Genomic DNA, 26,394 nt, shown 5'->3' on the forward strand with positions numbered 1-26,394 from the left:
TGGTTCCACAAGTGATTGAGCTCTGAAAAGGCCTCCAGCCTTTGTTTAATTCATTGGCTCATTTTGCATCACTTTTATCATCGTTTCTGCCATTAATTATCCGATGGTATTCTTCCAAATTCTTTTTAAAAACAAAGTTAAACAATGCATGATTTTCCGCCTATGTAATTTAGGGATGATTAATTTGAACATTTCTATTTACAGTCAAACAAATGATTGGACATATTTGTGTGTTTTCCATGACTACACCGGCTCCAAGACTAATGGCATAATAAAGGATGAAATGTGGGACTCGGCTTTTCTCCCAGTTTTTCATAAACCAGAGAGGCAAGCAGCACAAAGCATCATCATCATGTTTATGTGAGCCTGATGTTAAGTTATGATCAGATGCCCTATCTATTTAAAATTTGTCTACAAATTATTGATGACGGAAAACATACTGCCAGGAAAAGACCAACTGGTCCATTTATACTGTTTCATAGTCACATGATGTCCTATGCATCACGATAGAAACACACCCCTCGTCTTTCAGACCTGTGGCCATGTAATCTCCCGGGAGAAGCAAGAAAACAGATCAAAACCCCAGGACAATGAATAAATCTGGAAACTTTCTCTCAGAGACCTCTAGGTTATTGAAACAAGTCCAGGCGCCCACATAGCAGCTCACTGATGCTCAGCGTCACCAGTGATAGCCCCTGCCAGAGAAACCCAGAGTTTGCTGTATCTGGGTCCCAGCTTAATTTGCTGCACTCTACCAGACTTCCATCAAAGGACATTTGTGTTCCTGACATGGATGAGCATCTGTGGGCCTGTGTGGAAGGTGGAAGCAGCTGACTAGGCCTGCCAGAAGTGGGACCATTTTAGGGATGAAAAACTGGATATCACCTTGGACTCTGAAAGAAAGAAGGAATGCCGATACATTTTGGGACTTTTGCAGATTTTTTAGTCTCAGTGGGTCCACGTATCACACATAATAACCACTGCTACAATTACGAGCAAGGCAATGGGCGGGAGTTTCCGGTGCTTCCCAGTGGGGAGGTGGTTCGCCATTGGCAGGGTCTTACGGTTCTGCCTATGCCCAATGGTGTTTTGCGTAGCTTGTCTGCTCCGCTACCAGGGAACCAGCCTGGGGAGGAGCGGGAGTCACCTTCAGCGGGATCTTGCCGGTGTGAAGGGCCAGTAAATCCTGCCCAATAGTTTTGAACACTGCACTGAGTGTTCTTCAAGTGGTAACACACCCCAAATAGGCGGTAAATCTAAGCTGCAACCCCAGGCTAATGTCTTGAGGCACAGTTGCAAAAACCGAAGTGTCTATTCCGGATGTGGTGTGATCAAGGCTGCTTCCTCGCTTTTGTATTAGAGCTCCGTTGAAATCAAGACCCCCCAACATTTTATCAGCATAGCAAACAGAAATTTTCACTTATCATTTCTGAAAGTAAAACTTGATTGAAGTATGATTTTTCTACGTAATTAACGTTTTGTTGAATACAAAATGTTCACACGGAGGAGGTGATTGAAATCTCATTTATTCTTCAACATTGAGCCAGGCCAAATATAGCTTTATTTTAGCAAACACCACTGGAGATATCACTACAGCGTCTCTGCCATTGAATATCTTTTATGGCTTTCAAAATGTACAGAGATAATGGATAAACATAAGTAAGTCCTCATTCCAAATTTATATTGATACAGGTTCTGAAAAATGTAAAAAATTAAAACAACTTGTCCTTTTCAAATTGATGAATAGACAAACTTGTCTATTTCCTGCAGAACTTTTTCTTTATGTAACAACCAACCAACTTCTGTGGCCTCTCCTGATATTCTGTGAGCACTTCATGGGAACTGCCGATTTGATCTCCTTGCAGTCGGTCCAGCAGGGTTACACAAACTACTGCACCTGTACAGAGAGAAGGTCAAGTTACGCGGCTGGTAAATATTTCTTCTATTGATACTAATATCACACTGGGCTCCTTCTAGCACAAATCCCACCAATGAATCGCTGATGCATAAAAGAATTGAATGTGAGTAGCCTAAGCCCCAGATGCACAGCTTGAACTGGCTGCTCACTGCTTCCAAGCAGGAATGGCTTCTTGGAGCTGCTGAAATGCACCTCAAAAAGATCATGGGTGTAAATGCATTAATTCCATAGCACTGTGCTGCACCATACAAACCGCAGAGGGAATTAACAAGATTAGCACAGCAACATAGATAACGGATCAATTTAATGAAGTGCAACTGTGCTTGAAACACTCAGCAGGTCAGGCAGCATCCGGAGAGAGGGAGAGAGAGAAATAGAGTTAATGGCCGGGATCAGTAGCACGCTATTCATAGAATCATAGAATCCCTCCGTTTGGTTAATCGTATCTGCATCAACCCTCTGAAAGAGAATCGTACCTAGGTCCACTCACCGTGCAACCCCATAACTCTACCTAACTGTTGGACACTAAGGGCAATTTAGCATGGCTGATCCACCTAACCTGCACATCTTTGGACTGTGCAAGGAAACCGGAGCACCCGGAGGAAACCCACGCACATACGAGGAGAACGAGCAAATGCCACACAGTCACCCAAGGTTGGAATCGAACTCAGGTCCCTGGCGCTGTGAGGCAGCAGTGCTAACTACTGTGCCACCAATCCCAAAGTTGGAACCAGAACTGAGCGCCACTTCCGCATTATCTCTCGTTGCCTTCTCCTATGCGATTACAACAAAAATTCCAAGTGCCAGCAGTGTGCAGAAAATATGGTAATCACGAGAAGTCTGACAATGAAAGTTCAAAAAGTTTATTTTTTCGCACAAAGTACAGCCGCACAGCAATAGGAGCTCAACTAGTCCCAGCTGGGACCATCCCAAGATGCCTTCCGGGCCCGCTTTTACCTGGTGAAATTAATAAGCCCCGCTGTTGGGCCTCTGCCAATCAGTGCTGGACCTTATATTCCACGAGCCCCACAGGGAGATCCGTTGGGTCATCCCTGTGGGGCACGTGGGGTTACAACATCTCACCTCCTCCCTGCCCTCCAAAGCTGCACGTCCCTCTGTCATAGAGGATGGAGGAGGCCACCTTTTCTGCTTTGCCTGCGGTTGCATGCCTGGCTGTTGTGGAGCTGGATCGGGGGACATGTAACGCGTTGGAGAAATTCATTTTTATGCCTATCTTCTGGGGGGCGCCGTTTGTGACCATTCTCTGGGAGAGGCTGTCGTCTGAAACCATGGACGTCTGATTCTCCATGTCAGACCCTGAGTCTTCCACCTCACACATCTCCGTGTCTGGGTCCCTAGAGGGTGTTGCTTCCTGGTCTTTGGGTGTCAGGCAGGAGGGTCGAAAAGACGGCTCATCCGGTGGAGGTGGTCCTGACACCGGTTCCCTGTTCCGGAAGTTGTCCACATGCCTTTGCACCATCCGCTCCTGTGTTCCATTGTGTATGATATCGGTCCAGTCCGTTCTACCACGGTCCCTGGCATCCATCGGGCACCAACTCTGAAGTTCCGGACGTATACCGTGTCCCCTAGTTGAAAACATCTATCCTGCGTCCGCCTGCTGTATTTCTGCCTATGAAGATCCAAGGTGTGATTTAACAGCCTAGCCGTGCACTATTTGATGTCTGGATGAGGTCATTGATTCCCGCGAGAGGCCTCTCACGAGATTTGCGACTCTCAAAAGGCCTCGCGGGATTTAACGGAGAGTTGGGAGATGTCGTGATCTGGATCGGACCCTCACTGTGAGTGGACCAGATCAGAGCATTTAAATTAGCCATTAGGCTCAATTAAATATGCATTTGCAGGATTCTCCCAGCGCCCGGGACCTAATGGCCATGCCTTCGAGATCTCGCCAGAGTGCTGTTTAACACTGGTTTCCACAAACATGGACCAGTCGTAATGGCATCTGGGGGAGGGGGTCTCCCAGGCCATTAGAGACCCCCTGGGTGGTCGGGGCAGGGCAGGATGGTGCCGTGGCACTCCCTCTGGCACCTGGGTACCTTGGCACTGCCAACCTGGCACTCTGGCAGTGCTATTCTGGCACCAAGTTGCCTGGATGGCACTGCCAGACTAGCAGTGGCATTGTCATGGTGGCAGTGCCAGGGTGCTTGGGTGTCAGGTTGGTACTGTCAGGGATTAGGCTTGGGGGGGCCTTACTAGGTGGAGGGGGTGCTGAGGGGGTGTTCCTGGGCTTCCCGTAGCTGGGGGTTGAAAGGGGGGGGTGAAAGCGGGGAAAAGATTGGGGCAGCCAGTCAAAATGGCCTCCCGATCTGAGAAGAACCTCTTCTGCTGGGCTTGCCAGCAGACTTTAAGTGCGGCTTCATTGGAGAGAAACTCTCCAAGGCCAAAAGCCCGTCTCCACTCTACTTTCATGCTAGTATCGGAGAACAATAGATGAAGCGGGTTTCCAGCCTCCGGCCCATCAGTAGTTGTGCCGGTGCCATGCAGGTCATTATATGTGGGGTGGTATGGTAGCTGAACAAAAAAACATGCCAACTCCGTCTCCAAGGATCCCGTGGCCCGTCTCCTCACACCCCTCTTGAATGTCTGTACCGCTCATTTGAGACCCATTTACAGACCCATTTGAGGAAGGGGCGGTCCAAATGTGCTTCACTCTGTTCGACTTTGTGAAGTGCGCGAATGCCTCATTAGTAAAAGGTGAACCATTGTCCATGTCCAATTCCTCCAGGATGCTATGGGTACTAAATAAGAGATGGAGCTTCTTGATGGTAGCCTTCACAGTGGTGGATCGCATTCGATGGACATCTAACCATTTGGAATGAAAATGAAAAATGAAAATCGCTTATTGTCACGAGTAGGCTTCAATGAAGTTACTGTGAAAAGCCCCACTTCCACTGGGCTTCCACTATCAGCAAAAACATCAAACCTTGAAAGATCCAGCAAAGTCCACATGCAGACATACCCAAAGTCGACCTGGCTATTCCTATGGATGGAGGGGTGCAACTGGTGGGAGCTTCCGATGTTCCTGATACAAGGTGCATTGCTGTGCCAACTGCTCGATGTCCCCATCCAAACCTGGCCACCATTCGTAACTCCTGCTGAGTAGTTTCATCTTCAACACCCCCAATGTCCATTCTGTAGATCCTGAAGTACAGAATTCCTGTCCTGATTTAGAATCAGAACACGAGCTCCCCATGGAGGATGCGGTCCTGCAAACTGAGCTCTTGCTGTTTGGTCTCGAAAACCCAAAGTTCCGCAGGCTGTTTCCCTTGCCGACCCCCATGTAAGACGACATGGCATAGCTTCACCAAGACCGGGTCCTGCTACATCCAGCCACAAACTTGAGCGGCAGTGACCGACAATGTACCCATAACATTTAAGGCCAATATAACTTCATCTGTGTGCCTGTGCAATCTGCATGCCCGGGCGACACTCGAACACGTACTCGTACACCACCAACAGAAGAGTCCAGCGCTTTATCTAGGCAGTTGCTGTTGGCGGGATTCCCTGTTCTCTTTGAACAGCCTGAGCAATGGCTTGTGGTCAGTTACATTAATAAACACCACCCGTAAACATATTATTGGAATTTCGTCACCTCGGAAACGACCACCAACTCTTTTTTCGGCTATGGACCTGCTGGTGTGCCACTGACATCTCCCTCTGAATGTATTGGTCACTCCCTACTGTCTCAATCAGCTTCGGGTAAACCTGTTCCAGAGGCTCAGTATCTGACAGGAACCCAGCTGGATCCTGGAATCCAGCAGCCCTCTGACTGCTGTCTTGCCTGGGAGTTCCTGCCTCCACCTGATGTACATCAGCGACTGCGTGGTGCTCACCAGATTACACCCCAGAAGCTTGTCCACTAACATTGCCCACTGAGGTGCGTGTATCTGCACTGGTGAAGGGTGCGGATGACAGCTGTGATGCATCACTGTGACATCCTTGGAGCTCTCCTCGCAGGTGGTCTAATGGGAGGTGGGGGGCACCCTGGATGGGCCGGCGCCGTCAGCTGCAGGGCCTGCGGAAGCATGAGCATCTGGTCAGTGGGAGGAATGGGTCAGTCTGAATGGCAATAGCAACCCATGTGTGACAGTCCATCTGGATGGGGCCTGGTGGATCCTCACCACGGCATTGGTGACCCTCTGTCTTCGGCCACCCCCCTCTCCTCCAAGGCATGTTTCTCGAATGTCATAAGGATTCTTATGGTCGGCACCCCTCCGTCAGTCTGGGCCCTCTCTTGGCGATTGCGGGAGAGCTTCTCCTGAAGAACCACAGAGAAGGCATCATTAGCCACACGCGTGGGCCACAGTGTTGGGGAGAAGGAGGTGGTGACAGGGGGGTTGGGGTGATTGGAGGGTTGGGGTGAAGGGAGGAGGGTGTGAAGGGTGGGATGAGGGGGCAGTGGGGGGGGGGGGGGGGTGCTGGTCGCGTTGGAGGGTGTGAAGGTTCAGGGACGGGGAGAAGGGGGATGGTGTCAACTCACCCGGTTGACCTCCTTGCAGTCCTGAAAGGCAGTCCTCCTGATCACGCTGTCCAAGCTTACAGCCGCTGCCACTTCATCCCAGGCGGCACTGGCTGCCCTGTGACTTACCCGCTGGGCCCCTCGGCGGAAAAAGACATCGCTCCTGGTCTCCACCGTATCTAGAATCCTCCGCAAGTCCGCCTCTCTAAATCTTGGGGCTGGTCTTCTTGGCATCATGGCTGCGAGCTGAGTGGGGTTGGCTGTGTAAGTGCTGTTGTTAGTCGACCTTGTTAGTGGGGTCGCTGGTGACCGCGTTCCCGACGAGTCGGCTGGCCTTGATTTGTAATGTGAAGTCCGTGAGACCTCGTTAAGTTGACCAATTAACATTGAATAACGTTCCCGGTCTCACCAGGCTGAGCGAGTTCTTGCTCGCTACCACACTTTCCCAAGAATCGCGCCCTTTGTCATTTTTTGGGAAAATCGCGCCCAATATTTCCAATTTTAAAAAAAAATACTTTATCTTAGTTACACAACCAGGGCTCAGAGTGTGGACAGAGGCGAACCCCTAATCCAGCTCTTTGCCTGCTCCAAAAAACAATTCAAATTGAATCCAATTCATGGTCCCCATAAAGAAGACATACCAGATCTGAGCCAAAAGGCTCAATCTACGCTCAATCTTAGCCAAATGGCCAAGAAGCGATTATTTCCAATTTTATTAATGACACAAAACTGTGTCAGTTTTGGCACATTCATGGGAATGTAAATGGTGAGGAGGATGTTAAGAGGCTTCAATGTGACTGAGACAAGTTGAATGAATGGACAAATACATGGCAGAAACAGTATAATGTGGATATGTGGGAAGTTATCCACTTCGGACAGCGAAACAGAATGGCGGAGAGTTATTTAAATGGTGCTGGATTGGGAAATGTTGACATACAAAGGGACCTGGGTGTCCCAGTGCATTAGTAACTGAAAGCAAGCATGCAGGTACAGCAAGCAGTTAGGAAGACTTAGGCAGACGTTGGACCTCTTTGCAAGAAGACCTGAGCACAGGAACAAGGATGTCTTACTGCAGCTGTACAGGGCCTTGGTGAGACCACACCTGGAGTATTGTGTGCAGTTTTTGTCTGCTTATCCAAGAAAGAATATTCTTGCCAGCAAAGATTCCTGATATGTCAGGATTGTCATATGAGGCGAGATTGGGCCACCTGAGCCTGAAAACACTGGAATTGAGAAGATTGAGAGGGGATCTCATTGACAAGTATAAAATTCTGACAGGGCTGGACAGCGTAGATGCAGGGATGTTATTTCCTCTGGTTGTGGGTCTAGAACAAGAGGTCACAGTCTCAGGGTATTGGGTCAGCCATTTAGGACTGATGAGGAGAAACCTCTTCACTCAGAGGGTGGTGAACCTGTGGAATTCTCTCCCACAGAGACTGGAGACCAAGTCACTGAGTATATTTAAGAAGGAGACAGACAGATTCCTAGACTCTAAAGGTGTCACGGGTATGGGGAGAGAGCGGGAGTATGGCATTGAGATAGAGGATCAGCTGTGATCATATTGAATGGCAGAGGAGGCTCAAAGGGCCAAATTGCTACTCCTGCTCCCATTTTCTATGTTTCCATGTCCTTGGTACGAGCACTCACGAGCGAGTGTGTATGATGAAGCGCTGTTTCCTATTCTATTCTAGGTGGTAGAAGTCACACCTTTAGGGTTAACTTCGCAAGGTAGGAAGGCAAAGCTAGGTCCACACCCAGGGAGGAGATGGGAGGTCTGTTGATGGAGCGATGCTCATGCAGATGTGTTATCGGTATGCAAACCTTGTTTGATTAGGTTGTCTCTGACAGTCCTTGCATGTCTCTCCATGGCTCCGGCATCCATGTTAGCCTCCTCCTCCTCATGCTGATCTTTCATGCACTCTTCCCTTACAATATCTGTCCATGTTGCAGTGTCAGAGTGTGCACATGTATCTCTCCTCTCCAGGCTTACACCCGTGACCATGTCAATGCCACTCTGACCCGGAAGCCTCCCATTATCCTCCTCCATGCTTTTCCTCGTTCCTGTGACCCACTCAAGGAAACCTTCTAATACCCAACCCTGACTCTGAACCATCCCCATACTGAGCAAAACTCCCCTCTTTGACTGTGACTGTTCCTTCTGCAACCCAGGATCCTCAATTCAACCCTCAGGATCCCACCACTGAAAGCAGAACACCAACCTTCAGGCCCTTCATCCATTTATTAAATTCTTGCTTGAAGCGCCCACCCACACCCCATTATAGGACCACTACACCCAGGATCCTAGGCCGTCCTCCCTCACACCTCCCTGTCTCTCCACACGCCCTTCAATCCACCTTACATCATTTTAAAAAAAAAATTCCTTTCTTAAAATTACAAAGACAATGCGAAGAGTGGTCAGGACAAGCCCTTAATCCATCTCCTTGCTTGCTCGAAAAAACAATTCAAATTCAAATTGAATCCAATTCATTGTCCCCACAAGTGAGACATGCAAGATCCAAGCTGGCAAGAAAATACCTGATCTCGGGCTTGGTCTCACACTTCATCTTAGCCAAAAGGTCGACCTGCCTGTACCTGAACACCAATCCCTCGACATCCATTGCCTTCTACCGCAGAGTTCAACATGGAGAACTGCTTACCATAGTCACAGCTGCACCCAGCTGACTGGTGTACTTCATCTTAAAACAATCATGAATTGGGTGCCACAAGATTCTTGTGTGCTGCTGACTTTCCGAGGGTAGAACTTCACTTAAAACTGTTCCAGGTAAATGAGTATTGATTGCATGAAAATGTATTACAAGTGCAAATCTACTACAGGCATGCACGATTTGCAACATGCCACAAACACACTTATCTCTGCATGTCAACCCACCACTGGGAAATCAAAATTTCACATCCCACCTCAGTAAGTTGCATGCCACATTTCCCGCTCTTGTGGCTCTCCATAAAATACCCATTTTCACTCCACTGATGCTCTCTGGCAGCAGCAACCTTATTTCAGAATTCCAGCCATCTGCTGTATTTTTCTTTTATATCAGACAAATTGAAACTCGGATTTCTATCATGAAACAAAGGGAAAGTAAGATTGAGGAGAGAAATGGGTAGAATCAAGATTCAAGTAAGTGGCATTAATATTACAGTTTAAAACAAAGAATTGGAAACAGAGGATAGTGCAGGTCTAGTTCTGGACGTGTCGGGAGACTTTGCAAGGTTATACTTAACTATTCATTATGCCAGTAGAGAGAAGGAAATATCAGCCATGGCTCAGTTGGTAGCACACTTGTCTCTGAGTCTCTGGGTTCAAGTCCTGCTCCTGGGCTGGAGCACAAATATTAAGACTGACACTCCAGGCACTGTTGGAGGTTCTGTCTCGCTGATGAACCATTAGACTGAGTCTCCATCTGACTTTTCAGCCTGGTGCAAAAGATCCCCTGGTACTATTTTCGAAGAAGAACAGTTATCCCTGGTGTCCTGGACAATATTTATCTCCCAATCAACATCACAAAAGCGGATTAATTGGTCATTATCACTTTGTTGTTTGTGGGTGCTTGTTGTGCACAAATTGGCTGCCATGTTTCCAATATTACAACAAGGCCGACACTTCAAAAGTACTTCATTGGCTGAAAAGTGCTTTGAGATATCCAGACTAGAGAATGCAATAGTTTGAGTTCCATATGGAAAGACCCATGCCTGTCGTCTTTCACAGTTCGCCAGTTGAAGCTATCAATCTATGAATAATCAAATTGAGACAAGAGGTTACCATGTGAGAAAAGACAATTTAAACTTCTGATTATCTCAGAATGGGCCCAGATGTTTGCTCCTGTGGCGGGTAGCTCGAGTCAGGAAATGTCTTGCCTTGGCGCACCCTCCTGAAGGAAAGGTGCCCCAAATAGCACAATCTTAACTGTGAGTGGGGCGGGCAAGTGTGAGGATGGAGTTGGGCCCACAGCCTTCAGATGCAGAATAGAGGTGGCCACAGGAGCTGCTCAATGTCGAGGTGGGCACGTTAAAAGGCCCATCTTGATTTTCTGGAACTCCCAATTCTTTTGTTGTTAATTGACAATTTAGTACCAACTTATGTCAACTCACAACCCACCCATCACTCTTACACCCTCCAAGTCAACTTGTCTAGTATCCACCATGGGCAGATCTCAGGAGCCATATGAAGATGAGATAAAACAAAGTTCCAAACACCTATTAAAGACTTCACTGGAACTCTGCATCACGGTCCTGTTCGCCATTTTAAAGTTCCATGAAGTCTCCACGACTCATCAAATCTCTAGCTATCTCAGAACCAAGATTCTTCTGCAGCCTTTTGACAAAGCTGAGCAGTTTTCCATCAGAATGGAAAGTAGAATAAGAAGTTGGTTTGCTCCTGTATTTGAAAGTACTTAGGGTAAAAAAATGAAGAAAAGAAACAAAACGGTCCAATGTTTATTAAAACAGTACCAATAAGGAGCTTCTTGATCTGCACAATTCAGCACTATTACATGGTGTATTTATCTTCTGAGCTATTAGGCGGGGCTTAGGGACTGAATTTTATTCTCCATAGGGTATTCAAAGCAATGAAACTATTTTTAGAGTTCACAACATTGATCTGAAATGCATTTACTGTTCATAATAGTGCTCAGAAATATATTCTATGACCAGAATCTTACACTCTTCCTCATCCCCTCAGGAGTAGGCTCAGAGGTACAGGGTGTAAAATCGAGTGGGACGTCTGTGGAGGCCGTGCCCATCGCCTTCACAACTCCACTGGTATTTTATCCTCAGCAGTATAGGTGGAAGGCAACTTGTCTGCTCTTAGGAAAATCGAAGCTTTTCAATTAATGGCCACTCAAGGGCCATATTACAAGGGCCTCTTCAACTGTTGATAAAAATCGCAGTGAGAGCCCTGTGGGCTCAGGGCAGGGGAGGAGCTCCCTTCTCCATCCAGCACTCAATTGCCACATGGTGGGCTCCTCCTGGTGGGAAAGGCTGTCCCAGCTGCTAGGCACCCACTGCTCTCATGAATTACCACTGACATCCCCCCCTTGCCAGGGCCTGCCTGGCCCAGTGATCTCGCGACGCACTTTGGGACTGCTCCAACATCGCTAGTCCAGGTTAAGATGTATTCCCAACAGTGCCCACTGCTCCTGGTGACTCTTCTGGGACTGAGGAATTGCCGGCTATTCAGAGGCAGGACATCCTGCCTTTGTGGGGGTGGAAGTCACGACTGTAGACAATTAATTACCTGCCTAAACTATGACTCAGTTGTAAAATCCAGGGCAGTGAAGGTAGACTTGCCCCTGACATTCTGGTCAGGAGTTGGGCCTCCATGTAAAATTCCAATGACTTGTGATCAGCTGCCAAACACTGGACACTGTGACAGGCATTGGTTGAAATTTTGGCTCATTGCCAGGGGTCAGTTACGATAAACTAGGGGGTTAAAAAAGCAGTGAGCCCAAAGCAGCCAGATGGAAAATGCAACAAAATCCACAGGCAAGGTGCATGAGAGTAGTCAAAACTCCTACAAGTGACATTTTGCCAGGATTCTAATATCATCTTCCACATTTCACCCAGGTGGCTTGGTAATAATAATCGCTTATTGTCACAAGTAGGCTTCAATGAAGTTACTGTGAAAAGCCCCTAGTCACCACATTCTGGCGCCTGTTCGGGGAGGCCGGTACGGGAACTGAAACCACGCTGCTGGCATTGTTCTGCATTGCAAGGCAGCTATTTAGCCCACTGTGCTAAATCAGTCCCTGGAGGCGAGTGAGGAACACTCCTATAGCTGCTGGGTAATGTATTTAAATATTCATATTGGCTATTAATTCTCTTTTAACCAAAAATTCTGGAATTAACAGTCAACAAACCAATTTCCCAAGCTATCAACAACTCACTAGGTTCAACCAGGAATGTGCACAGTGGGGATTGCTTGTTCAGTAAAACTAACAGACTGGAAAGCCTTTGATCAGTGACACTGAATAGCTGCAGTTATGGCCAGGTAAAGGGCATTCATTCTCAGAGATTACTTTAACTGGTCGACAGGTGATTGCCAACTTCTTGGAAGTCATTTTACCAGTCTTATTACTGACACAACCTCAGCTCCACCTCCCTCCTGCTAGCCTTCACCATGGCATAGGAGCATTTAATGCAGCTCGAGCTGGCTGAAGAGCAAGAGTAGCAGCAACACCAATACCGACAGTGCCAATAGGAGCACCATCAGCATGAGCATGAACTGCTTTCTCCTCAGCAACATAACACTTTACATGGCAGAGGAGATGACACAGAGATCCAGCTCCACGGAGGGAACAGCCTCAATACAGAGTCAGGAGGTAGAGACCAGCTCTTTCAATGTGTGTAAGTAACATACATTTGGCGTAATTAGGGGCCTCATATTTCTGGCAACATTGGTTACGTTAGCATTTGACCAACTCATCGTGCAGGTTGCGAATCATTTCAACCCATCAGCATCCATCATTGTGCAACAGATTCAATATGACAGAAAGGTTGGAAGGGATGCCAGTTGCCGAGTATGTTTCCCGGTTATGGAAAATCGCAGAGTATTGCAAATATGGGGCTGTGTTAGCGTGTATGTTCTGTGACCTCTTGGTCTGCGGTATTAACAATCTCGACATACAAAAAAGCTTCTAAGTGAAGGCTCCCCAATGTTCCAGCAGACTTTACAGAGTTCTCTTTCACAGGAGAGTGCCACTTGGGGCGTTCAGGAGATTCAAGGAATGGAGGTAAATGTTGTTCGACACTGCCCCCCTCACCGCCTGTCAGTGACTAAACTGGATTGCCGCACTGCTGTAGGCCCAGGTCTTGAGGCCCTATGCCCTGGCGCACACCTTCTCCGATTTTGGGAGGGGCTGAGTCCGTCCCATGTGAGAAGTGTGGACGTCAAAGCCACCAGCAGCGTGAGGGACAGCACCGTGACCGACAGGAATGAGGTAGGCCTCCGAATCCGGCTACAATCCTGGCCCGCCCTTTCATTTTCTTATAGGAAAGATATGACCCTGTGTTTAGGGAGATGAACAGGAGGCTGCTTTCCGTTTGGTGAAATGGATGTTGGTTTCACCCAGAGTATTCATTTCGACGCAGCTGAGCCCCTATAACTAACGTGCGGTGCAACACCACTCAGCATTGGCACCATCCATTCCTACTACATGGGTGACGGCAAGACAGTCTGATATTTTTGCCTTTAGGACGTCGACGGCTGCAGAGAGTCAATTTGCGCAAGTAGAAAAAGAGGGTCTGGCAGTCGTTTTCAGGATCAAACGTTTTCATCAATATGTTTACGGTCGCTATTTTTTCGTAACTTTGCATAATAAGACACTGCAGTGAATTTTTCGCGAGGATAAGGCAGTGCGATCGATTGCGTCAGCACGGATCCAGAGGTGGCCTCAGCTTTTGGCTGTGTACCAGTATTCTTTTGTACAACTTCCGGGGCCATCGACAGCCAATGCTGATGCGTTGAGTCGACTTCCCCTGCCCTTGGTGTTGGTGGATTCGCTCACGGGCGACAAAATCATGGTAGCCCTAAACTTCATGGACACTCTGTCAGTGAGAGTTGCTTGTATCCGAGAGCTTGGATTCAGTATGATCCAATACTCACTAAGGTGCGACATTTGGTTTTGTCTGCTGGATGACAGCTTCCGGTGGAGTTAAAAGGTTTTTCAACCAAAATCTCGGAACTGATCATTGAAGACGGTGTCCTCCTGTGGTGCACAAGAGTCGTCTTCCCTGCAAAAGGCCAGCCATTATTTCTCAAAGACCTTCATGCTGCACATCCGGGTGTCTCCAAAATTAAAATGCTGGCCAGGGGTTACGTCTGGTGGCCCAGCATCAATGCAGACATTGAGTTGGTAGCTCAGCGCTGCTGCCCTATTTGTCAAGCCTATCAGAAGCTTTTGCCAGTGGTGCTTCTGCACCCATGGGAATCACCTGGTCGACCCTGGGCACGTGTTCACGCGGATTTTGCGGGTCCTTTTTTAGGCTCCACATTCCTCATCTTAGTTGATCCTCACTCGAAGTGGCTGTTTCCCCGCCCATGAATTACAAGAGGTGCTGGTTACGATCAATGTTTATTTGTTTACTAATGAGGAGTTTGCTGCCTTTGCAAAGGAGAATGGCATCTGCTATGTTCGCACCGCACCTTTTCATCCAGCGTCAAATGAATTGGCGGAATGCGCCGTATAGACAGTGAAGTGGGACCTGAAGAAACAAACCACAGGTTTGATGTATACCAGGCTGCCACGATTTCTCTTCCCCATTTCTCGACCCCATGCTGCAATGGGGGTAGGCCCGGCCCAAATGTTGACTCCGGAATCGGTTTGGTTTGTTGCTCCCCAACATTGCCGCAAAAGTGCACCACACAAAAATATACAAGGGCATTGCCCAACTAAACGCCGTCTTCTACGACTCTTTGACCTGACAAGGCAGTCAATGCCATAACTTTGGTGAAGGTCCTCACTGACTTCCAAGGGTCATCATTCGCAAAACTTCTTCCGTTCATACCAAGACCCTGTTTGAGGTCAGCTCGTGAAGCTTCACCTAGATCACCTTTGTGCCCGACAGTCTTCCGCTCCAGAGCCTCCTCGGGTGAACTCTACCACGTTTCGGCCTGCCGTTCGGACGGCTCCTCGGGGGGTACTCCACCCCGGACCTATCGGTTACTCCGGTTCCACAATCTGCACACTCGACTATGTTGTTTTCTTCTCGTCATACTGAAATGCCTGATGTCTGGTCGTCTGCTTACGATATGGAGACACAGACCTCCGGGGTGTCTGATTCGGACGTCATCGTCAGATCACCTTTGGAGGGTTCTTCGCGAAGGCGGTCCAGCCGCAAGCGTCGTTCTCCGCCTCGTTATATTCTGACTGATCCAGTCCCACTGCCAGGGAATGATGTACCGAGGTCAAAGTGGCTGCGTCACCCACTGGGGCTGTGCTGGTTTCTTCTGTTCCTTTCTCGTCTGCTCCTCGTCTTCACTGTCCTCATCGTTCCCGATGAGGATCTTCGGATTTTCGGGAGGAGGGGTGTAACAACCTGCACGGAACACACAGGGCTGGGCTGATTGTTCCCCCCCCCCCCCCCATGTGGCTCGAAGAGTAGGAGCTCCCCCGCTAAATATGGGGTTGAAACCATGTTGTATGCAAGTTCAGCAAGATAGAACCAACCGACAAAGAGAGAGGAGCCAGTGAGGTTCAACTGGGGCCCTTTGTAAATAGTACGTATTATAAATAAACAACTTCTTTACGTTACTTGTCTGACTCCTTTCGCCTTTATTAAAGTTGTGTTCTCTCTTCTTTCGGACGGAGAGAAAGCAGAGTTAGGAGTAAAGGCTTGTGTGAATAAGTAGGGAAGGACAGTGTTTATATTCTAAAAGCTGACAAGCAAGAGTCTTGTAACTTTCTATACCTGCACCTCTAGGACTGCAATTCACTACCACCTTCTGAAGGGCAACTAGGGATAGGCAATAAATGCTGTCCTAACCACATCCCATAAATTATTATTTTTAAAAATCCCATTGTCTTTGGAATGGAGAGGCTCTTACCATTACATAAGTGTTATTGGTTAGAACAGGGGTGGGCAAAGTACGGCCCGCCAAAGGTCTTTATGCGGCTCACCAAGATCAAGTCATTAAAAAAATAATAATTTTAAAAAAGAATTTTTTTTTTTTTAATTTTAAGGTTAATGGGGGGGGGGGGGGGGGGGGGGGCTGTTGGGTTACTGGTATAGGGTGGATACGTTGACTTGAGTAGGGTGATCATTGCTCGGCACATGTGTTTCATGTGAAGTTTCTACTTTAAAATATTAATTAATAAAAATTAATTGCTTTTTTTCTTTAAACTGAGTTACTTTGTTTTTCAAATAAATGTGTTTCATGTAAAGTTTCTACTTTAAAATATTAATTAATAAAAATTAATTGCTTTTTTTTCTTTAAAAACCTTTTATTTTGGCTATTTTAAATATTAATTATTTTACTTAATATACTATGCGGCCCTTTAAAATTGTGAATTTCTGAATGTGGCCCTTGCACAGAAAAGTTTGCTCACCCCTGGGTTAGAATCATCAACAAAAGTTAGGCAGAATGGTAAGAGTATTTGAGACTATTCTCTTAGTATTGCTAATACGCAAACTACTTGACCCATGTTCAAAGATTAATTGACTGGAAATAAGGAGTAAAATTATGGCCCAAATGCACAGTAGTGTTTAATTTCAATTATATTTATGTCTGCAGTTATATTCCTATTGACCCACCTGGCCATCCTGCTCTGAGGCTGTTTATTAACGCCTCTTTATATGGTGACGGCTTCTGATGTGATTAAATTCTACCCTTACATGTTCACCGCTTTAAGATTATAATTCTTTAGTTGTGTCCTCAGGCTGGGTTTTAACTGAGCGATACACTGGGAGATGCAGGAGGGGAGTCATCTGGTAGCGTGCAGGAAATCCAACTGTACAGTGTATCTGCCGTGGATTTTTAATCCAGCCATGGTATTAATGTATTATTTCAGGGTTTCTCAACTAATTAATTTGAGTGGAATGATGATGACCTGCATGAGTTGATTCCAACTCTAGTTTTTAAAATGACATATTATAAACATGAAATTGATGGATTCCGGAGTTGGGAGCATAACACAAGTAAGTGATAGAATGGAGTATGCCTCCCTGGATGTGATGTTGGGGAATGTAAGAGCTGGCAGGCAGGTACTATTTCCTACCTTCAGGAGGCATAAGCGAGTCAGAGAAATCAAAGCTTGGATGTAGGTAGCTGAGGAGGTCAGCAACAGGAATGTGGCACCACACTCCTGGATTCAAAATTGAACATGGTTTAATGACTGAAGCAGGGGAAAAAAGGTGACAGGAGGAAATTCAATTATATTCTGATGTACGGATCATGCAAAGCTCCTCTCTCTGCCTTTTTAAACCTACTCCAGCACACCGCATCCCACACCAACTTCTCTTGTAGGTGCACCCATCCTTCTCTATCTCTGCTCTTAACCACATCCACATCTGTCCATCCACCTCTGATTCTTTATCCATTGTCATTCCTCTCTCTTATAGTCATCCTTAGTCTTCAGCCACCTATTTAACATGTGCTATTACCCTCACTCATAGGTCTGTTCTTTCTCTCCTTACAGAAATACAGAGCACAGTACAAGAAAGAGGGATGGAACTGGACTTTCTGTAGCTGAAACTGGACTGATAGTTGCAGAGGCAGCACTGGACATCCACTAGACTGGAGCCATGACATGCTTGACCCTCCAAAATGGGGGTCTCCAGCTACCTGGTAGCAGAATTAAATATCAAAATATCGCATGGCATACAACACTCGCTCACATTGGCTTGTTAACAGCAGTGAGTGAAATATAAACCTGTGCTTAAATCTAATGTGCTTGGCAGGGGCCAGCGAATCACGCGCACACGCTTTGGGAAGATTCTGGGCAGGTGTGTTTGCGGTCTTAGCCAGGATAGTGGAGGAGGAGGTGGACCCGGACCCTTTGGTGGCTATATTTGGGGTTTCAAAGAAGCCGAAGCTCATGAAGAGGAGGGAGGCCAATGTCGTGGCCTTCGCCTCTCTGACCGCACGGCGCAAATTTTGTTGGAGTAGCGGTTGGCATCGCCACCGGGGGGGGGGGGGGGGGGGGGGGGGGGTGGAATAAGGAGACTATGTAGTTGATTACTGGGGAGTATGTTTCCCGGGGTGTTTATTTGCTGTAACCTGATTTGATGCATGTTTGTAATAAAATGCGTTTTCAAAAAAAACTAATGTTCTTGCCTTGACAGCTCTAATCATGTCTTTAAACAGTAGCACAGTAGTTAGCACTGCTGTTTCACAGCGCCAGGGTCCCTGGTCCGAACTCCGGCTTGGGTCACAGGCTGTGCGAAGTCTGCACCTTCGCCCCGTGTCTGTGTGGATTTCCTCTGAGTGCTCCAGTTTCCTCCCACAAGTCCAGAAAGACGTGCTTGCGAGGTGAATTGGACATTCTAAATTCTCCTTCAGTGTACCCGAACAGACGCTAAAATGTGGCGACTAGGGGATTTTTCACAGAAACTTCATTGCAGTGTCAATTTAAGCCTACTGGTAATAATAATAATCATTATTGTCTACCACCGGTCTTTCCAGTGTCCAAGACAGAAAGCATAGTGGTGGGAGTGTTCCTTGATTTGTTGCGAGTGCTTTAATTCTTGGGTCAGAGCACATAGCTAAAACTGTGTAGCCATGTGCGAGACTAGTCAGCAATTTATGTTGGACAACACTAAACTGTACTCCATATGACCGAGGAGTGCTGAATGCTAACACTTAGCTCTCAAAATGTGAAGTGCTTCACCACAAATATCCCTCACTTTAAAGAGTCAAGAGAGAAATCAATTTCAATTAGTTTAAATTATAGTTAATGCATTTAGATTTGCTGAGAAATTAAATACTATTGAAGCAAATTCCAGAGATTAATAACACGCACAATGTTCTGGATTATTAAAACAGCAACAAAGTTGTTGAATAAAAAGATCCACTTTCGAGTCAAAGCCATCTCAATTTGGAAAAGAAATGTAATACTCCCATGGGAAGTTGTGCACACGCATCTCTTTACCTGGTATACCACTTCGGTTACACATAGCTGCAAATACAGAGGACTCCATTTCAATGTTGCGAACCCCTGCTTCATAGGCACAATGTAAGTAATTCATCTTATCCTCATACGTATAGTTGCAGAAAGCACCATCCAAGCGGGCCTGACCTGCAGAAAGAAAATACATTTCTTAGCATGGACATCTTCCTCTGCATATCACAGTTATGGAACAGGATATTTATGAGGATTGTGCTAATGGAGAGGTTCAGACTATTTAAATGGAAATAACCGGACTGTAACAGTTATTCAATCAATCATGAATATGTGATGAAACACATATGAAACATAAAAATATCCATAGAATCACTACAGTGCAGAAGGAGGCCATTCAGCCCATCAAGTCCGCATCAACCTTCCAAAAGAACACTCTAACCTAGGCACACTCCCCTCCCCTTTCCCCTAACCCCGCTCTATCCTCGCAACTAAGAGCCAATTTAGCATGCTCAATCCACCTAACCTGCACATCTTTGGGCCATGGGAGGAAACCGGAACACCCGGAAGAAACTCATGCAAACACGGGGAGAATGTGCAAACTCCACATAGGCAGTCAACCAAAGCCATAATCGAACCTGGGTCCTGGGTGTTGTGAGGCAGCATTACTAACCATTGTGACACCCTGCCACACTTTGTCAATATATTGTGGTGGTATGATTTGCATAGCTGTCTGCCATTGGCGCAGAACACCGGCTTACCATTGGCCCTGGTAGGTCATGTGCCTCTCGACCGATTGGTTGAGACCAGTCATGTGACGGCTCTCCGATTGGTCGAGAGGCTGAGTTAACCACGCCTCCATACCGAGGTATAAATAGTCAGAACGCCCGGCGGTCGTCCATTTATTGTAGTCGACCGCAGGGCTAAGTTCTAGCTTATTAAAGCCTAACTTTTGTACTGCAACTCGTCTCACGTGCAATTGATGGCTCATCATATATACTATCCATACTTTATCTCCGAATGAACTATGAACTCAGCTGTAAACAGTGGTCTAATTTAAAAACATTCACAAACGTTTAATCAATAGGTTTTGTGTTTCTGAGATATGCAGAATAACAGACATTTCAAGTTTGTTTCAAAGTGCTCAATGTGCAGGTTTGGTTTGTTACCAGAAAATTGGGTACGTACTCATTGGAAACAATTACAAGCTCATTGTGAAGAATTACCTTTTGATATAGTGAAGTATCTCTCCTCTTAAAATGCATGACTGAACGTAAACGCTTTAAAGGGAATAATTTATCTTAATTGACAGCTTGATGTTAAGACTTCATTTAGGAAAACGCTCCAGAAATAACACTTGATCAGAAGTAGATTTGAGTAAAAGGTGATCTAATGCACATATAAAACGCCCAAACAACTTGTAGTTGGACGATAATTATTTTTTGCCATTATGCCTAGTCAGGAGCAAACTTTTGATGAATCCTACAGCAGCACAGTCCAATCAAAACAGAAGTATCTGCTTCAGGTCTACCTGTTGTTACAAAAATTAGCAATAAGAACTTAAGATAAGAAGGAGTAGGAGTAGACCATTTGGCCAATTAAGCCTGTCTGCCATTCAAGACAATAATAAACAGTAAAAGGGGTAGGCTATTCAGCCTGGTCCATCATTTATAAGATCATGGCGGATCTAACACTCTTAAGTCCACTTTCTTGCCTTATCTCCGTAACCCTTAATTCCCCTCGGATCACAAACCTATTGATCTGAGCCTTGAAAATGTTCAAGGTCTCGGCCGCCACAGCTTCCTGGGTTAAGAATTCCAAAGATTCACCATTCTTTCAGAGAAGAAATTCTTCCTCAAATCCGTCTTAAATAAGCATCCCTTTTTCTGTGACTATACCCTCTGGTCCGATACTCTCCTGTCAGTGGAAACATCCTCTCAACATTTACACTGTCTAACCATCTAAGAATCTTCTAAGTTTCAATCATATCACCTCTCATTCTTCTGAACTCCAAGGAATACAGACCTAACCTGTTTAATCTTTGTTCATATGGCAATCCCTCCATTCCCGGGATCATCCTAGTATAGCCTCCAATGATAATATATATTTCTTAAATTGAGAGACCAAAGGTTTTCCAAATGTGGTCTCACTCGTACCCTGTACAGTTGCAGCAACACCTCTTTACTTTCATACTCTAGCCCCCTTGAAATAAAAGCCAGCATTCCATTTACCTTCCCTATTACCTTCTGCACCTGTCTGCTAGCTTTCTGGGTTTCATGAACAAGAGCCCCCACGTACAGCTTTCTGCAGTCTCTTAATTTAAATAATAATCCACCCTCTCATTGTTTCTTCCAAAATGAACAACCTCACATTTTCCACATTTAATTCCATTTACCAGTATTCTGCCCATTCACTTAACCTGTCAATATCTCTCTGAAAAACATTTATATCCTCCTTACATCCTCCCTCCCACCTTTGTATCATCCTCAAATTTGGCCGCAGTACACTCTACTCCTTCCGCCAAATCATTGATATATATTGTGAAGAGCTGTGATCCCTTTGACTCTCCAATCTGAGATAGACCCCTTCATCACAACTAGCTGCTTCCTGTTAGTTAGCCAACCCTCTACCCAGAATATTACTTCCATTACTATGAGTTCCTATCTTGCGTAGTAGCCTTATCAAATGCCTTTTGAAAATCCAAATATACATCAACTGGTTTTCCTCTACCTGCTCTGGTAGTTATATCCTCAAAGAATTCGAGTGAATTTTTCAGACATGGCCTCCCCTTCATGACTTTCCAGATGCATTGTTATTCTCGCCTTAATAATCCATTTTTTTCGAATAACTGAAGTTAGACTAACTGGCCTGTTGTTTCCTGCATTTTGCCTCCGTCCCTTTTTGAACAAGGATACCACATTGGCAGATTTCCAATTCTTTGGCAAAGTTTCAGAATTCAAGGATTTTTGAAAAATGACGACCATCCACAGTTGCTATAGCTACCCCCAAAGCCTAGCAGGCTTTTCAGCCCTTAACCTGATTAGTCTGCCTAAAACTAATTCTCCGGTGATAGTGACTGTATTTAATTTCTCCCAGGTATTTTTTAACTATTTCTGGGATGCTTATATTATCCTCTACAGCAGTGTTTTTCAAAGTGGGGGGGTCTCGGGATGATGTAAAATAGGTCGCCAAAAGGTCTCCAAAAAATGAACCCTGAGGATCGCCTGACCTTTTTTCCCATTTTCATCCTGGATGAATTCTGGCTACAGTGCAGCGCGTGGCCACATGAGGCTGATGTAGAGGCCGGTACTGTGGACGTTCTGCCTCCATGGGTCACTGATATAGTCACCGCCACTAACACAGCCTCCAGCAGCCACTCCTGTTTCTGCAGCAGCTGATCAGCCAAGTTAGTCAGCACCTGCACATACAACTGAAGAGTTAAAAAAAAAATAATCTTTAAATTAATTTCCTGCAGATACTCATGCACAAAGTTAATTTCCAGCAGTGCTTTGCGCTGTTTTTTCTCCAGGCCTGGATCTCCCACCTAAAACCAAGTGACTGCTGACTGGAATATGTTTCCACAAGTACCCCAGTCAGTAACGCATAGCTGGAATACTCCCTTATACAGGATCTAACAGATAATTCCTGTGTATCCTGTGGGGATCTCCCCACCTTTCAGTTGGTCCATTGTTACAAAGCTGATTTATTTTTGCCCCATTCTGAACTCGGCTCTGGGCGACGGGTGTGGGTTTGGGAACTCCAATCCATCCAAGTCAGGGGGAAATGCATCTGTTCAAGTGCAGCTCATAGGATGCAGGAAGTCAATGATCACACAAAGAGACCGACTTCAGGATTAACATTCTGAATCGGATGCATGTTTAATGTCTGCCACTGTTACCATTGTCCATTAATCTTGAATTTCTGTTACCATTAATGTTGTCAATGTTGGTTCAATTTCTGCGAGTTAATCTTGTTGATGTTTGTTGAGTTTCAGTTACTCTTAACCTTGTCAATCAGATCTATGTTTAAAGTTGTGCTGTATGTGCATAAAGAGTTTGGTGTATATTTAAAATGCGGAGCCACACTCCGTTCACTTTCTGAGATCAGTCACTCTGTCAGTGAGACTGACTTTGCGATCAATGGTGAGTCTCCTTCCTTCCCCATCAGCCGAAAATCCAGGCGTGTTTCCAAGAAATTCTTCATTTCCCTTCAAAAACCTCAGGAGTCTGCAATCAAAAGTCTCGCACATTGATCTGTGCAGAGATTTTTTATCACAAGTTATTTAGATCTCCAAATAGTAACAAAAAATAGAATACATATTTTCATTTACTATTTTTTACATTTAATTACACAGAAGTGCCAACAATGAACGTGATATTTTAAAAAGTAACTACGCAGAATCCATTGTGAACATGGTGTAGGTCGCAAGAGGTGTCCATTTTATAAAAATAGGTCACAGGAAAAAAACTTTGAAAAACATTGCTCTGCAGTAAAGACCAATGCAAAATATCTATTCGACACCTCTGCCATTTCCTTGTTTCCCATAATTACTTCCCCACTTTCATTCTCTAAAGGGCCAATGCTTTCTTTTCCTTCACTCTTTCTTTTAATGTACTTAAAAAATCTCTTCTTATCTTGTTTTATGATTCTCGCTAGCTTTCCCTCAGTTTATTTGCTCCTTCCTGATTATTTATTCAGTCTGCATTCTGAATCTGTCCCACTCTTCTGGCCTACGACTAAACTTTGCCATCTAATGTTCTCGCTTTCAACTTAATACCCTCCCTAACTTCCTTGGTTATCCATGGTAGGTTCTTCCTCCCCTTAAGAGTCTTTCCTCCACATTGGGATGTAGTTTTTGCTGGGGATCATGAATGATCTCCCTAAATGTCTGTCACCACGCATTTATTGTCTTACCTACTAATCTATGTGACCAATAAGATCAAGGCTGATGTCTGATTGTGGCATTGACTCCACTTTCCTGCATGCCCTCATAATTGGCTCTTGAAGATCTAAAATCTGTCCAAGTCAGTCTTGAATATATTCAGTGACCCAGCCTTCACTACACCATGGGGTAGAGAGAATTCCAAAGATGAATGGACCTCAGAAAAAATAATTCCTTTCTCAACTCCATTTAAGTGGGAAGCCCTTGGTTTTTAAACTGTGCTCCTAGTTCTAGATTCCCCCACGTGGGGAAAATTCCTCTCAGCATCTACGTTGTCAAGCACCCTCAATCTTATCTGTTTCAATAAGACCACCTGTCATTCTTCTAAACTGTAGCAAGTATAGAAGTAATCTGCTGAACCTTTTCATAAGATACAACCCCTTCATCCCAGGAATCAACCAGTTCAATCTTCTCTGAACTGCGTCCAATGTAAGAGTATCCCCCCCACCCCCCACCCCACTCCCCCCACCACCACCCATGCCTAAAATCCAGCCCCAGCTGGTGTGGTCTTCCAATGCTCTGTACAGCTGTAGCAATATTTACCTACTTTTATACTCCATCCCCCTTGCAAACATTCTCTTTGCCTCCCTAATTACCTCTGTACCTGCATGCTAACGTTTTGTGATTTCTGTACAAAGACACCTAGATCCCTCTGCATTGCAGCATTTTGCAGCCTCTCTCCTCTAAAGGATTCAAAAGTATGACTGCAGCAATAAAAGTCATCAACAACATGGAGGTGTTAATGGTGTAGAAAAGCATGTGCCAGTGTTTGGTATTCATATCATGGTGGAGACGGAGGACACCGAAGTCCTGGAGAGATTTTGTATCACCTGGTGTAAGATATGTGGAAAGCTGCCAAATCAAATCTGAGAAACCTGCACGTATAAATTTCCGTTTACTCAAAACGGGGACCACAGGGACATGTCTGCTTATTCAAGCCAAGGCTCGCAACAGTCAAGGTTTAGGACTCTTCAAGTGCATGTCAGGGTGTTGTAGGAGCTTAACAAGTTAAAAATGCAGAGCTGATCAGCATAGTACCAGTCATCTTCCAACTGCTTGTTTGGCTATGGCCATCATGCAACAATATTTATATGGTGTCATCCAGATGGTAGCTAAGTAAGGCAGAAAGGAACAGAAGGATATGTTGATGAGATTAGATGGCTAGGGGTGGGAAGGCCAAATGGCCTGTTTCTGTGTTGCAAATACTTCATTCGGGGTGGGGGGGGGGGGGGGGGGGGGGAGGTAGATTTAAGAAGGGTCTTAAAGGTGGAGTGGAGGGGGAGGAGGTAGGGAGGCAGAGGTGTTTAGCAAGGGAAGTCCACAGAGTCAGGCTCGGCATGGTGAACTTATAGTTGCCAATGGTGGGGTAAAGGGGCTTGAAGATTCTGAAACTTGGGATGTTGCGCAGACAGGAAGGGACAAGGCCATCAATGTCTAAACAAATTGTAGGTGTTAAACAGACCGGCAGTCAATGAAGGTCATGAGGGAGAAGTGTGATGGATTGCTGAGACTTGCTGCCAGACAGACTAATGTATGGGCAGCATACCTTTGGATGAACTGATATTTACAGAGTGAGGAAGATTGGAAGCCAGCCAAGAAAGCAGTGAAAAGTTCAGTCTGAAGTTGATAAAGGCATGGTTGAGGGCTTCAATATCAGATCAACTGAAGCAGAAGCTTCAATGAGCGATGTTATGATAGTGGAAGCAAGTCATTTTATGATGTAGATGACACAGAGTGAACAGACTGGTGCCATCTTTCGGATAAGACATCGCACAGGAGCAGGTGGCAGTGATGTAATGTTAATGTCACTGGACTAGTAATCCAGAGGCCAAGGCTAATGCTCTGGGGTCATGGGTTCAAATCCCACCAAGGCAATGAGTGGAATTTAAATTCAATGAATAAATTCTGGAATGTAACATCTCAGTAATGTTGACCATGAAGCTATCATCGACTCTCAAATAAAAAACATCTGGTTCACTAATGTCCTGTAGGGAAGGAAATCTGTTATCCGTACCTGGTCTGGCCAAGTGAGACATTCCATTTAAGGAGCAATTAGGGATGAGCATCAAATGCCAGCCTTGTCAGAGACACCCACATCTCGTGAAAGATTGTTAAAAATGCAGATTAGCTGATCATTGCTATTCGTGGGAGTTTGCTGCGAGCAAATTCATTTTGATCAATTTTTACTTTTCTATAGCAGTTGGGTACAACTGCAGACTATCAGCAGCCAATTCTTAGAGAGGCTAGGCTCTGATTGACCAATTTGATTTTTTTCAGTTGCTCTGTTGCTGGGTGTAAGAGCGGCGAATGGCAACCAGAGTGGTGATTAGAAAGGTAAGGAGCAGCAGCGACACCCGAAAGAGGAAAGTGAAGAGCTGCAGAAGAGTGGGTGCATCCGAGGATTTTGAAGAGTGGATGCACCCAAGGATTTTGAAGAGTGGATGCACCCGAGGATTTTGAAGAGCGGATGCTCTTCATAGGA

General features: G+C 45.7%; 1 protein-coding gene across 9 annotated transcripts in view; it reads right to left on the reverse strand.

The window, feature by feature from the left end:
* Positions 1 to 1,508: 1,508 nt before the first annotated feature.
* Positions 1,509 to 26,394, reverse strand: part of LOC119965901 (uridine phosphorylase 1-like) — a 159,355-nt gene continuing 134,469 nt past the window's right edge. For 7 of the 9 annotated variants that reach the window (XM_038796892.1, XM_038796894.1, XM_038796896.1 and 4 more), the window contains 2 exons: positions 19,001 to 19,147; positions 1,509 to 1,897 (listed from right to left, as the gene is read on the reverse strand). In XM_038796892.1, the coding sequence (XP_038652820.1) occupies positions 1,758 to 1,897; positions 19,001 to 19,147 (287 nt within the window). In that variant the 3' untranslated portion in view covers positions 1,509 to 1,757. Of the gene's footprint in view, positions 1,898 to 9,317; positions 9,475 to 9,638; positions 10,145 to 19,000; positions 19,148 to 26,394 lie in introns of all 9 variants that reach the window. The other 2 variants (XR_005460623.1, XR_005460624.1) reach the window with 2 other exon arrangements.

This window comes from Scyliorhinus canicula, chromosome 5 (genome assembly GCF_902713615.1).
Source record: "Scyliorhinus canicula chromosome 5, sScyCan1.1, whole genome shotgun sequence".
In the NCBI taxonomy this organism is placed as follows: Eukaryota; Metazoa; Chordata; class Chondrichthyes; order Carcharhiniformes; family Scyliorhinidae; genus Scyliorhinus; species Scyliorhinus canicula.